This window comes from Arachis stenosperma, chromosome 7, assembly GCF_014773155.1.
Source record: "Arachis stenosperma cultivar V10309 chromosome 7, arast.V10309.gnm1.PFL2, whole genome shotgun sequence".
In the NCBI taxonomy this organism is placed as follows: Eukaryota; Viridiplantae; Streptophyta; class Magnoliopsida; order Fabales; family Fabaceae; genus Arachis; species Arachis stenosperma.
Genome location: NC_080383.1, coordinates 28,620,404 through 28,636,003, shown reverse-complemented (window position 1 = coordinate 28,636,003; position 15,600 = coordinate 28,620,404). Strand labels below are relative to the sequence as shown.

General features: G+C 29.0%; 1 protein-coding gene across 1 annotated transcript; it reads left to right on the top strand.

Annotated features, from left to right (window-relative positions):
* The first annotated feature begins 2,382 nt into the window (after window positions 1-2,382).
* Window positions 2,383-8,983, top strand: LOC130939633 (basic leucine zipper 34-like). The gene is made up of 4 exons (XM_057867722.1): window positions 2,383-2,669; window positions 2,787-2,877; window positions 8,518-8,644; window positions 8,841-8,983. The coding sequence occupies exons 1-4, from the start codon at window positions 2,383-2,385 to the stop codon at window positions 8,981-8,983; spliced, it is 648 nt and encodes a 215-aa protein (XP_057723705.1).
* Window positions 8,984-15,600: the final 6,617 nt, after the last annotated feature.

Below are 15,600 nucleotides of genomic sequence, written 5' to 3'. Positions count from 1 at the left end.
GTCTCTAAAAAAATTTGCGTTAAACGTTTTTGTCTCCCAAAATTTTTTTATTAAATTAAGATTCCTAAATTTTATAAAAAAAAGACATATAAATTTTTATTTTAGTTAAATTTATTATTTTAATTAAGATAAGTATTTTTTAATTTTTTAAAAATATGACCAAAAAAACTTAATATCTTATTTTTATAAAATTTAGAGACCTTAACATAATAAAAATTTTTAAAAACAAAAATATTGCACAACAAATTTTATAAGAATCTATTTAAATATATATTCTTGAATAAATTTAAACAACAGCGTTATTCAAATATGGATAAGATATGCAATTATTTCTTTCCTAAATATTGTTGCCTTAAGTTAATATCTAAGATAATACATAGGGGTGAGCACGGGTAGTGGATACCTAATTACCTGTCTAAATCCGAACCGAATCAATTAAATTGGTTCTAGAACCAACGGGTAATCGTGTCCAATCTGAACCAAATCAATGACCTTTGTTAGTAATTAGTTCGGGTATCAGTTCTAGAGATGCGGAACGCGAACCAACCCGTAAACCCGATCATATATTAATTAAATAAAAAAATAAAAATATATATATGATTTTTAGTGACTTTTAGTGAGATTATTCACTATTAATATATTTGGATTTTAATGAGTTTAATTTTTAATGTATTTGGTGTTTAAAATGTTTAGATTATTTATATTGATGTTATATGTTTATTGTACTGTTGAATTTTTAAGATAAAATTTGATTTTTTTATGAATTTCAAAGTCACCGGGTACCCAATTATCTGAACCGAACTAATCCGTTTTTAATCGGTTTGGTTTGGTTTGAATACATACAAAAAAAAATATAAATCCAAACCAATTACATTTTAATTAGTTTAATTTTAATTTCACCTTAAATCCGAACCAAACCAATCCGTGCTCACCCTTAATAATACAAGCAAAATACAAGCAAGTATTTCGATCTTCATAGTAAAAAAAAAAAAAAAATCAGTTCATATTTTTAGAATACTTAAAATTAAATATAGAATACACATTAAATAATACATATATTTATACATAACAATTATTTTACATATATATAATATATACAAAAAAATTAGTCACTTTATATAATATATATTATAATATAAAACATTAAAAATATGTTAAACAATATATATATTTAAATATATAATGACTAACATAATATTTTTATATATATAAATATATAATAATTAATAATAATTAATTTTAATAATTAATTTTTCATATACACATAGTACTTTTGTTCGACCTAATGTGTCATCATTAAAATGACTCAATAATACTAAAAAAATGATCATCTAAAAATTATTTTATTTGACTTAACATCTATAATTATATATTTATTACATCTAAAATTATTTAATTATTCTAATATTAATTTAAAAATACAAAATAAGATCAACAATAATTAATAAATATAAAATAAAATAATTTTAAGAGATATTTTAGACTTTTTTTATTTCTCTAAACATTTTTAAAAATGATTAAATGGCCTATTCCGATAATCATAAAAGAAATAAATAAATATTTAACTAACAAATATTCTTATTACACATGCATGTTAAGATTATCAATTAATTTTTTTTATGAAAAATATATAAAATCTAAATTTTTAAGATATTTGTGAAATAAAATTTATACTAATAATTACTTATACATGTATCTTTGAATTAGCTAAATTAGTAAATAAATTAAAGAATTTTGTTAGATAAATAATAGTTTTTGTGAACAATATGAATAATGAATTTTAAAATTGGTCAAATAAAGTAAAAATATATTACATCCTCAAATTACTCACCTAAATCTTAATATTAAGATAACCATCTACACACTTAATAAATTGATATATATCCATTGTTTACATTATTTAATATTTTTATTGTCTAACTATACTTTTTTCTAAATTAAATAACAAAAAAGAATTCAATGCCCAATATAATTCAATGACACTTTTGCATTAATTCACGTATAATTAAGAGATTTTATTACTTTCAAATTGAAATACATATTTCCCGCGATATAAAAGGTAAAAAATCTTCTCGCAATAATTATATTTTGATAGATACATTGTACTGCTTTGTATTAATAAAGCGGTTAGCCCAATTACCAATTAAGTTAAAGCAATATATGTGTGTGTGTGAGAGAGAGAGAGATTAATTACTCTTAGTGAGTGCAACTGCGCAAGTCAAATCACTACTTTCTCTTGTAAGAAAACAATTCAATTTCTAAGAAATTTTTATATGAAAAATTATGAAAAAAATCTATCTATGATATGATGCTAATACCGGCCTCTTTGACAATGTTAATTTCTTTGTTTTGTAGAAACAAAATCAAGAAGAGAATTGAGGAATGACGATAGACCGTAATGGAAAGAGAAACATAGGAAGCGATGATGAGAGGTTAGAAGAACAATCATGGCCAAAGAAACCTACTCTAATCAAACCTTTACCGCTAAGGAATTCAGCTAAGACGCCTCTATGTTTTGGTTCATCATTTAAACCTTGGAAAAACCCCTCTCATGACAACATTATTATTGATTGTGACCAAGACAACAACATGGTCAACAACACTAATGAAGTCCAACTTGGTTCTAGTAGCAACACCAACCTAGAAATGGATCCAAAGAGGCTCAAGAGGTTTGTATATTTGTAGTAGTCTTTATTGATTTTTTTTTTAGAAATTTATTTATTTAAAATATAAAGTTTTAAGAATTTATTTATTATTTTACTCTTTATTTTACTTGTTGTGCGCAGGATCATGACAAATCGAATTTCTGCACAAAAAACAAGGGAGAAGAATAATGCATACGTGGCGGATTTGGAAAACAAATCAAAAGGTTACGAGGTGATTATTCAAACTCCTGGTTTTTGTTGCAAACGAGGTTACAATATATAGTTATTATTTTAGGTTTTTTAAGGAAATTAATAAAGTGAAAAAGGTGGAATAACCAGATAATCCTAAAATGGATTTGTTCATAAATTGTTATAAGGTATCATGGTTTATGTGATTATAGGAGCTTAGATTTTAATATTTGCTCATATAACTTGCAAAGGGTTATGTTATATGTATATTAAAATCAACCACCAAAATTAGTTATTAGTATAAAATATATTAAAATATAAATACATATTAAAAATAAATTAAATCACATATATATTTATATATAAATATATTAATAGTTAATTTTAGTAATTGATTTTAATATACAAATAACATTTTTCATTTGAAAAAGATGGCTGTTGTTATAACTTCTGTTTTCTTCCAACTATATGGTGTTGGATTTATTTATGAACAAATAATGTTATGCTAAAATCTAAATGAAGCGATAAATCGTGATACTTTGTGGAGTTTTAAAACAATTGTAAAACTTAACATCTTAAAATAATTTACATAAATTTTAAAACATGACATATATGTAACAAAATTGTTTTACAATGATCTGGTTTGTCATCTTTTCTTTTTTTAATTAATTTATTAAAAACCTTTATTATTAAGACTATTAAATTTTTTTTTGATTATTGAGTTATAACTTCGACTTAAAAAGGAGAAAAATATAGAAAGATTGATTTTTAATTAATTAAAATCTCCTTTGACATTGCCATAAAAAATAAATAATCAATCAAAACCAATCAAGCCAAAAACAAACACAAAGAACCCTATATCAACAGCAAAATAAGGCCTAAAAAATTACAAAAACATTAAAGAACTAACAACTAAATGTTCACTCTTGAGACACCTAACATAGCTAGATTTTTACCTTCTAAAAAGTTCATAGACTTTCAATGATAAGTGCCAAATCAAATATTCATGCTTCATCTTCCTGCAGAAATTAACACTCATAATAATTGAGGCTATTCACATCAAATGCATTATCTCTTCTTAACACCCTCTAATGACATCTTTCTTTGTTAACACCAAACAATACCCTGTCCTCATATATATATATAAGCCATTGATCTATACACTTCTGTCAAACAGTGTATCTAATTCCAGACTCATGGTTCCAAATTAAAAGTAGTTAAACATCTCATTTTATATACCATATAGTAGAAAATAACAATCCTAATTTACATCCCTTCAATTTCATCCATGTATACAACTTTTCTTTGATAAAATTAAAAATTATTATACCATGTTATCCTCTTAGTTTCTGATGATCTTGCAATACTTCTCCTCTTAGTATTCAGGAGGCTAAAGTCTCTTAATACCCCATACTTAATATCCAATGATCCAAGACTTTTTATCAGGTTCATCAACCTATTTCGTTCAAAGTTGAGATGTCAATTCTTGAGATTTTTTTTGTTGATCAGTGTATCAAGATTTGACTAGTGGTGATAATGGCAAGCTCCTCCACTGAAGTTATTACTTCTTCAAGAATAAATTGGACAACATTTTCTACTCCTTCTACCTCGGCTGCAATATTATTTTCGTCACTGTAGAGCTCACATAAGAACACCAAAGAAAAATTATTTGAATTGAGGAGATAACCTCCTACAGCAATCTATTTTTCACATATGAATTACACACAGAACCACCATAACTTGTTGCCATTACTTTGATTAGTAGCAAGTCTTCTCTCAAACAACTTCTTTTCACACTGACTTTTCATTGAGGTCCTTCTATGTTGATCTTTACCCATTCTGACCAATGAAATGTAATTTCATCCCAAATTTCTTTACTCTTGATTTTTTTTATTTTCAAATTTTTTTGTTTTCTGCCTTCCATGTAGACCAAATAATAGCGAATCATAGATTGATCCACTGTTTTCTTGTATGATTTACTACTTTTTGGTTGCATCAAGAGTAAAAAAAAGTCTTTAAACCTTTTCGGTTTCACCCAACAAATATTTTTAAGATGCATTGTCTTTGCCCACATCAATTCCACAAATTTACAGCGTATAAAGAGATGATTCTCATCCTTCATGGTCAGCCTACAAAATATGCATTTCGCTTCATTTTGACTTATAATATTCAGTCTAGTTAATGTTTTTTTTATATTCAATCTTTTAAAGATTGTTGTCCAAGTAATAATTTCAACTCTTAGAGGTACTGTTTCCTCCAAATATTATCAAAAATATGTTTCGATTCAGACAGTCCTAGATTTTTTTTACTTACTGCGTTGATCAGAAATGAGGTCCGACACCACACTATAAAAGGAAAGTCACAAGGAGTGAAAGACGAAGTCGAAGATATTATTGAGGTCGAAGATGTGAAATACGAGGAAGAATTACAAGAAATTGTTGAAGAGAAAGTTGCTCAAGCAAAAGAAAGAGTTTCTAAAGAAAATATGTTGAAAGAAGCCATTCCAATCGGTTCCCAAACTTGACAAAGTGGACCAAAAAGCAATTAGAGATTGAGAAGCTACCATCTTCAGTAAAAGACCAAACTGCTTCATCCTAAATACTCTGATAATGTAATTCTTCACAAAGTTTATGTTTCCAATCCAAAGAATTTTTCTGCCATTGAAAATTCCAACGCCAGGATAACCATCCCAAAATCACAATTTACTATTACGTAGACTTTATTTGAAGAGATTGCGACAACTTTCGGAAATTTTTCTTTCAAACACATTTCTCCCACCCATGTATCTTTTCAAAATTTTCTTTTACAACCATCTTCTATACACATTTTAATTCTTTTTCATACAAAATTTTTAACCAGTTATATTGTTTGACATCTTTCATGCAAAATTTTTAACCAGTTACATTTTAATTCCTTTTCATGCAAAATTTTCTGCAGGAGCCATTTGATTTGGGTTCTTCATTTTTCATCATTATTAAGAATAAAATTAGTTTGTTGTGGTTTGCCCATTAAACACTATAACTGAACATTAGTTAAATGTTTGGGCAAAACACCTCAATAAATCAAATACACATCAATATTATTTGAATATCAACGTCAAAGTCGCAAAATACATTTTTATATAAATCAAATTGATTAAATTCGATTTAATGAAACACGTAGTAAATGGAGTACTTGTGCGGCCTTATTGCCATCAACGAGTCCTGTGCTGGAGCCACCTATATGTTGATCCACGAGACCAGTAAATGGCAGGGCGAAGAGGAAAGCTTCTGAGAATATAGGTTTTGAGGTGACATCAATATCAGAGAAGAGAGTGGGAATTCATTAGATGAAAAACGTTAATCGAATGAAAATCGAATAAGTGGATTAGAATTAAGTGCATGGTTAAAATGTTAATAAATTGAATGGATTGGTTTCGATTTACATGTTTGTTTCGTCTCTCATAATTTAAATCTAATAGATTCGATTTGTGTCGGTTTTGGTTTTAAAGTTTTTGTTTTAAAAAATAATTTATTAAATTAGTTTTTAAAAGATAATTTTTAAATAAACTTTTAAAGGAGATATTTTTGATAAATTAAACTATAAATAATTTTTAATAAGTACAACTAATAATATTTATATTTAATAATAATTTTTTAATTTTAAAAATATTATAATAAATATAAATATATAAAAATTAAATAAATTTATATATTTATTAATATATAAAGTTATATTAAATTTTTAATTTTAATAAAAATAAATTAATAACTTGCAGAAATATTTTTATAAAAAAAAATAAAAATATATTATACCCACTTTATTATAGACTTATTCACTTAGCATATTTTTTTAGTACTCTTTCTAAGTATTCTCAATAATCTTATTATTATTATTATTATTATTATTATTATTATTATATATAATCAAGTTTTTTATTTACTTTGTCCAAAAAAGGTTAACAATTCATACATAATAATTTTATTATTGAGAGTACCTAGAAAGAGTACTAAAAAAAATCTCATCATATTTTAGTACTCTTTTTAGGTACTCTCAATAATAAGATTATTATGTATGAATTGTTGACTTTTTAGATAAAATAAATAAAAAATTGATAATAATAATAATAAATTTTTAAATGCTAAAAGTTTATTTAAAAATTATCTTTTAAAAATTAATTTAATAAATTATTTTTCAAAACAAAAACTTTATACCCAAAATTCACGCAAATAGAATCCATTAGATTCGAACTATAGGAGACGAAGCAAACATGTAAATCGAAGCCAATCTCTTCGATTTATTAGCATTTTAACCATGCACTTAATTCGAATCCACTTGATTTTCATTCAATTAACGTTCAACATCTAATTCGAATTTATTGGATTCGATTTACTAAGTGTTTCATTAAATCAAATTTAATCAATTCGATTTATATAAAAATCTTTTTGAGACTTTGAGGTTGCATTTTATAGTTTGGAACATTCAGGTGAAATTGATGTGCATTTGGTTTATTGAGGTGTTTTACCCTAGATGTTTTAAAGCAACGTATTCATTTATTCGCTCTGATAAAGTTTTTCTCAGGTTTGTCGATAAAAATAAAATTCTAATTTAATTTATACAAAGAGTAAAGTTAGAATTAATTAATTGAAATTGAGGTATTTTAGGTATAAAATGTTATTAAAATTTAAGTTTCGATTCCAAAAATTTTAGTCTCATGTGTCTCCACTTTTTAAAGATACTGAAATATTAATATTTTAGAAACAGAAACTGAAATTTTAATATCAATTTTTGAGTCAACAAACATAATATTAAATCTCAATTTTAGTACCAATTTCTCAATACATTAAAACAAACGCTTCTTTAAAGTCTTGGTTTTAAACATAGTAGTTTTTTTTAAACGAGATTTTGGTGGAATGTGAATAATAATAAAAAACAGATACATAAAAGTTTCATACTGTGAGTGTAGTTTTGCATATAGAAACTCTTAGAAATAAATTATTTTTAACGATTTTAGCCGGTATTTGATTCATACAAATATCAAATTATTTTTAATAAATAAATTTTACTAATTTTTAAATATAAATTCTAATAAATATTGATACAACAAATATATAAAAATTATGTATTTTTATATGTAAATTTTTGTAAATTTAAGTATAAATTATTATAAATTAAATACTAGTATAAAGTAATAATATTTACTGGTCATAAAACATTGATAGCATATTTCTTTAAAAAATTTATCTTATTATTTTAATTAGTTTGTGTTTTTATTTTTATATTTGGAATAAATTTGTGAGGTTAATTTTTTTAGTTATGAAAATTTAGAATGTGTTATGCTCAATTATAGAGAAGTAATGTGTTTTTTATGAATATAAAAAAAAATTTAATAAAAATTCACACATCTAAAGCTCAACTTTGTTTTAGAAACAAAACTTAAAATTCGATTTGGAATAATAGCAAAATTTAAACCTCAAATTTATGTGGGCTATTTTTTAAAAAAAAAAGATAAACCACAAATTTATGGGGACTAAAGTTTTTATCTAATTAGTTTTGTGAAAAAAAATTAAAAACCACAAATTTATAGTTTTCACACCAAAAAAAAAATCAAGTATTCACATTACTAAAAAATACCACTTGAATCACTATACTAAAAATAAAAAGCTAATTTATGAACTCATTTATTTACTTTACTATTCATCAGGAGCAGATAGCGGTCATTCTATCACAAATTGAATCTGAACAAAGTCAAGTCAACACATTGAGAATGGAGCAGCATAAACTGAAACTACTCATGGCAACTTGTGAAAAGCAAAGATTAATTCAAGAAGGTGGCATATCTCACCCCTTCTGGTTTTCTTATATATATATATATATATATATATATATATATATATATATATAATTTAAAAATAATTTTTAGAGATATTATGAATGATTTCTATATAATAAATTTAAAAATGCAAATATATGTTAGTCTCTAAAGTACAAATATATATAAGTTAAAAATGATTGTTTTAATTCCAGCTTTGATTGAAAAGAACAAAGGGGAAGTTGAGAGGCTGAGAGGACTGCAATTGAAATTAGCAGATGAAGCAAAGCAGGCAAGGGTATTGTTCCCTTCATCTGGCTTTGGACCATTCATTCGCAACGATTCAATTCAAGGTTAGAATTTTTCCATGTGATTCTTTGTTAATGCTATAATATTACATACTTATAATTTCACAAAACGTCTCTTGTAATGTTCACTTCATCAATTTTGATTTTTCTTTTTTAGTAATTTGTTTTCTTCTTTCTCATTTAAACTTAATTTTATGTGGTGTTCAAAGAAAATTAAAAAAATATCTAATATTATTGTTAAAAACAAAAGAGTAATTTAAAAGAGTGTATTATTCAGGTTGTGTGAAAAAGTATAATGTACAAGAGGTATATATAGGTAGGTGTTAGAAGAATTAGAGTAATAAAAACATAGAATTCTACAATTAATATACAGATATGTTATATAAATATAAATGATACTAATTGATCTACATATATTCTAATTATTCTCTAACATCCCCCTCAAATTTAAGTGGGGGTTAAGGATACCATCTTGAGTTTGAATACCAGAGTTTGAAAACGAGTCGGATGATGAGTCAACGTAAAGATATCAGCAGTCTAATCTAGTGTTCCAACAACAATGAGACAAACAACATCAATAAGGATACGTTGCCGAACAAAGTGACAATCAATCTCAACGTGTTTAGTGCGTTCATGAAACACATCATTATGGAAAATCTGAATAGCACTGCAATTGTCACAAAAAACATCAGTCAGAAACAACTGAGGAGCACCCAAGTCTTTGAGAAGCCAACGAATCGAGACAACCTCAACAGTAGTGTTAGCAAAAGCATGGTATTCAACTTCTGTGCTTGATCGAGCAGTGAACGTTTGCTTCTTAACTCGCCATGAAATGAGAGAATCGCCAAGAAACAAACAATAAGCAGTAGTTGAATGACCATTAGTGGGATCACCAACCCAATCAGCATCTGAGTATGCTTGAAGGGATAAAGATGAATAGGCAGAAAAATAAAAGTCATAAAATAGGGTGCCTTTGATGTAGCGAAAAATGTGAAGAACTGCCGCATAGTGAGTAATACGAGTAGCTGACAAGAACTGGCTAAGAACATGAACCAAATAGGCAATGTCTGATCAGGAGACAGTTAGTAGACGAGTCCTCCAACTAACTGTCGATAAAGAGTAGGATTATCCAAAACAGTGCCATCCATAGGGATAAATCGAATATTAGGCTCAAGGGGAGTTGACTCAGTACGACTATCTATAATCCCGGTGCGAGCAATAATATCTGAAGCATACATAGCCTAAGTGAGATAAATGCCGTCATCTGTGGATATGACCTCTAAACCAAGAAAAAAATTGAGAGAACCAAGATCTTTCATCTCAAAAATATAGTGAAGGGAGGCTTCGAGATCAGAGATACCATCAACATCATCTCCAATAATGATCATGTCATCAACATATAAAAGTAGAAGAACAACTCCACATTCACTTTTATGAGTAAAGAGAGCATTCTCATTAGAACTGCAAGTGAAACCATGATTGCACATAGTGGTGCTGAACTTGTCAAACAATTCACGAGGGGCTTGCTTAAGACTATAAAGTGCCTTGTGAAGGAGACAAACTTTGCTAAAAGGACAAGGATAACCCGGAGGAGGTTTCATATAGACCTTCTTTTTCAAATCCCCATAAAAAAAGTATTCTTCATATTCATCTGACTAAGAGAGTTTTTTTTACTGCAGCAATGGCCAGGAAAGCTCGAACAGATGTGAGACGAGCAATAGGAGCAAAAGTCTCTTCATAATCAATACCATACTCTTGCGTACAACTTTGAGCAACTAATCGTGCCTTATAACAGTCAATAGAACCATCAGAGCGAGTCTTGATCTTGTATACCCATCTACTACCTACAATGTTCTGATCAGAGGAAGGATCAACCAAGTCCCAAGTGTGTACTTTTTCAAGTGCTTAAATTTCTTCCTGCATTGCTTGCTGCTAACTTGGATTTGTGGAGGCTTCTCTGAATGACTTAGTGAAGAATAATAGAAAAACAATGATAATCAAGAAGATGAGGAGGTAAATTTCTTACCCTAAAAGAACGAGTGGAAGGAGGAGGCATGACAGTAGGAGCAGGATCATCGTCCGATCTGGAATCATCGGGAGATGGAGAAGGCAGAAGAGTAGGAGACTGTAGAGGTTGACTTGAGATAGAACATGTAGAATCATCACTAGGAAAAAGATCAACATTGGGGTTAGTAAAAAATGGTGACTGAGTAGGAGAAATGGACTCAAATGAGGAGAACTTAGAAAATATGTGATGCTCCTAGAATACAACATGACGAGATATACGAATACGTCTAGAGAGAGGATCCCATCAATGATAACCCTTGTGTTCAGTTTTACTATGTTCATGAGGCTGAAGAAGAACAAAACAAACACAACCAAAAACTCGAAGAGAACTATAACCTGGAGAGGTATGATAAAGACGCTCAAAGGGAGTAATGTTACCATGGATAGAAGAAGAAAGTTTATTGATAACATGAATAGCAGTAAGAACATCTTCACCCCAAGTACACTCAGGACACGAAGAGGAAATAAGCATTGCACGAACAGAGTCAAGAATGTGACGGTGTTTGCGTTTAGCTCGGCCATTTTGTTGAGACGTACCAGGACAAGAAAACTCAGACAAAGTACCCTACTCTGCAAGAAAGTTTAAAAGTTTGGAGTCACGGTATTCCATAGTATTATCGCGTCAAACAATTTAATGACCTTGGAAAACTGAGTTTTAATCATGGTGGCAAAAGTAATATAAATCTGAGGTAGCTCATGGTGATTAGTTATCAAATAAACCTAAGTAAAACGAGAATAATCATCAATGAAAATGATAAAATACCGAGCCCTTCCCATAGAAGTGGTAGAAGCGGGGCCCCAAACACCAGAGTAGATAAGATTAAAAGAAAGAGCAAGCAAGAGATGAATTATTGGGAAAAGATAAAGCAGGTTGTTTGGCAGTTTGATAAGAAATGCAACCAAAAGACTCATTATCAACCTGACCCAAAACACTCTAAGACACAAGAGAACGCAATTTTTCGAAGGAGATGTGGGCAAGACGGTGATACCACAAGTGAAGGGTAGATGGAGAATAAGCAGCGCAGAGATTTGTCTTAGGAGGAATATGAAGATTTTCAAGTTCAAACAACCTTCCAACCTTACGTCCAATCCCGATGATTTGTCCTGTCCGACGATCCTGTACACGACAACCAAAAAATGGAGAAATTAACATCAAAATTGAGATCAACAAGTTGACCAACAGAAAGAAGATTAAAGTTCAATTTGGGAATATAATAAGTATCAGGGAGAGTGAGAGTTGGCTGAGAAATAGAACCCTTGTGTGTCGCGTGCAAGAGGGAACCATTAGCAGTATGGACAGAAGGTGAATTTGTAGTGGTAGACAAAGACAAGAAAAGATGATGCAAAGGAGACATGTGATTAAAGCAACCGGAATCAAAATACCATTTAGAATTACCTGGACGAGTTGAAAAAGCAGCATGAGTATTACCAGAAAGGGAAATAAGATATGCAATATCAGATAGAGAGACAAGAGACAGGTTAAAAGGAGCAGAGGAGATATATTCAGTAGTAGCAGCAATAGCAGTAGCAGGCACAATCTTGGAGAAGTTGGGACGAGAATGATACTTGAGTTGATCAAGACGTGGTGGGCGAGTAGGACAGGTTGTAATCAAATGTCCCGAGAGCTTGCAATAATGGCAAAACAGCTGTGAATAATGGTGGTTAATGTGACCTTTCTGGTGGCATGTGCAACATTGAATAGAAGGATAGTCTGAAAAGAGGTGTCTAGAACGGTACAATTTTGATAGAATTTACCCTTTCTGTCTGTGGTAGCAAAGCATCTGACTTTTCCATAATAGTAGATACAAAGATCAAAGAGAGTAGAGAAAACTGCAATTTCGGAGCAGAAAATGAGAAAACAGAGTGCAGAATCGAAAAGAGCTCACCAAAAAATCTTAGGGAGAGTCCCACTGTCTACCACGTCAGCGCCACATCAACAGCCATGTCAGCAGATGGATGCCACATGGCAACGTCTGAGTGGAGGGAGAGGACACATTGGCGAGTGAGTTAGAACGTGGGTCAACAGTCGGACTGGTTCGAGTCCAAGTGCGGGCGTTGTTGGGTCAGCGCGGAGCAAATGACAGGCGACACGTGGAGAGCGTTGGGCCGTTAATTGCAGAGCTCAATCTGACGGCGCAGGATGAATCTGGAAGGTGAAGAATACTGGTCGCAACAGCGTCATGCGGTGGTGCGTTCGACGGCGGATGACGGCGAATCTAGATGCGTTGGAATCAGGACGACGAGACAAACACGGTGGTAAGGTTATGACAAAACAAAGCGTCGAGAAAGAATCGAAAAACGAGACTAAAGAACATTATTGGAGGAGAAGAAACAAAGGGATTATAAACAAATTTACATGGAAAAAAAAGAACCTATACTCTTGATACCATGTTAGAAACAAGAAAGTAATATAAAAGACTGGTTATATGAAAAAGTACAATATACAAGGACAAGGAATATATATAGGTAGGTGCTAGAAGAATTAGAGTAATAAAAACATAAAATCTTACAATTAATATATAAATATGTTATATAAATATAAATTGATTCTAATTATTCTCTAACCATTATAATATTTCTTCTATTTTATTTGAAGGATTAAAGACATATTTTGTAATATTTATAACGATCAAAGTTTGGAATGAATAAAAAAAATTAATAGCAATGTAAGACTAGAAGAATTATTATCAACCGTAATTCTAATCTTAATCATAGCTATGTCTGTAGTTTGATTTAACTTATATTTTATGATAGAAATAACAATGATGATAATATATAATTATACAATAAAAATATTAGAAATAAAAATTATATTGATGAGGATAGATAAAATCATGGTACTAGCAGTGATAGTTAATTTTATCGTTTATTGAAGTTTAAAACTCTCGCAGATTATAAATAAAATCTCTTACAAGATTAATATTTGTTATTATATGACAGTTTTTTGAACGAAAAATTTATATTATCTTAAAATAATAATATTAAAAGATACATAGTCCCCTTTTTTATTTTGATAAAAAATCACCTTATCTTTTATGAAAATAAATAGGAGCCAAGTTGAGCTTTTAGTCATTTGTTTAATTCATTCATTTTTTTCTCTATTAGTATCTCAAGTTTAATTTCAAAATTGTCATTCGCTTTTTTCTGGTGGTCACTAAATCCTAAATCCTTTGTTTTATTTTGGTTATTTGAAGCAGGTCTAAATGGAGTTGAAACAGCAAGAAGGCAAGTGGATAGCACCACCCAACATCCTCAAAATCATGAGAGGCAGGGGATGATGATGCCTAGTTGGAATAACACATCATTGATGATGAGAACCTCAATTCCTGATCTCAACATAGCCAAGCCCGACCCGGAATCATAATCCACAAAATATTCCTGCCTTACATGCATTGCATAGTACGACAAACTCTGTTTTTCATTAAAATAATTAAATAGAAACTATATACATTATTATTGGTTTGTGGTTCATGATATTGTATGCTGTTTGATTGGTTAAACTTAAGTAGAACAGGCGCTAACAAACTCGGTTAGTTGCGAATAACTTTTATTATGTGTTTATTTTTCATTTCCAGTGCACCCAATGCAACCTACATACAATTATTATATCAAGTTCAAAAATACTATTTATACATTAAAATCAGTCACCAATATATTTTATGTATGAATATATGTGTAGCTTAATTCATTTTTAATGTATATTTGTATTTCAATATATATTTTATATTGGTGACTAACTTTGATGGCTGATTTCAGTGTACATATAGCATTACTCCATACAGTTATATCATAAATAAATTAGTTGTGTATTTCACACGCACACTTGCACTTATATGATTGGGTGATCTAGTTGCCTTTAATTTTTATTGCATTTTAAAAGTTTAGTTTAAAAAGAAAGGGAATTTTTTATTGTTAAGAGAACAATGTTATATGACTAATAAAATATTATTTTTAACTAATATTTTATCAATTCAAAATATTAAAAATTAAATTTTAAATTATAATAGTATAAAAATAAGATATTGATTAAAATATTAGTTAATATTGATAAAAAGTATTGGCTCCTTTAAAACGTTAAAAACGAATTTTATTATGCTGTTTCTGTTAGATAGTTATATTTTGTTAAATTCCCCCTTTTTAAGTAGTGTTCTGTTGTGAATCTTATCTATTTGTATTTCCCTTAGCTTATGTAAGAAAGCTTTCTAATAGAACAATGATGATGATGCACAAAATTGCAAAAGCAGCAAAAGAGCAATCCAGTGAAGGAGAGGAAGCAGAGGAAGATAACTTGTAAACCAAGAAAGCTATAATTGCGTTTGTTATTGAATCATAAACCTCCATTAAAGTTATTACATCCTTACATATAAGAGCTAAACCAAGAGAGAAAGAATAACCTCAAGAATGAGAGAGCAAATATAACAAACCAGGACAAAAAACTATTAACTAACTAACCACAAGCTAACAACCTTATTATTCTTAATATCTCCCTCAAACTTAGGAGGTGATTATAGATCACTCTAAGTTTGCTTTTGAATCTGCTAAATAGAGGTAAAAGATATAGGTTTAATTAATATACCAACAATTTATTCTTGAACAGGTA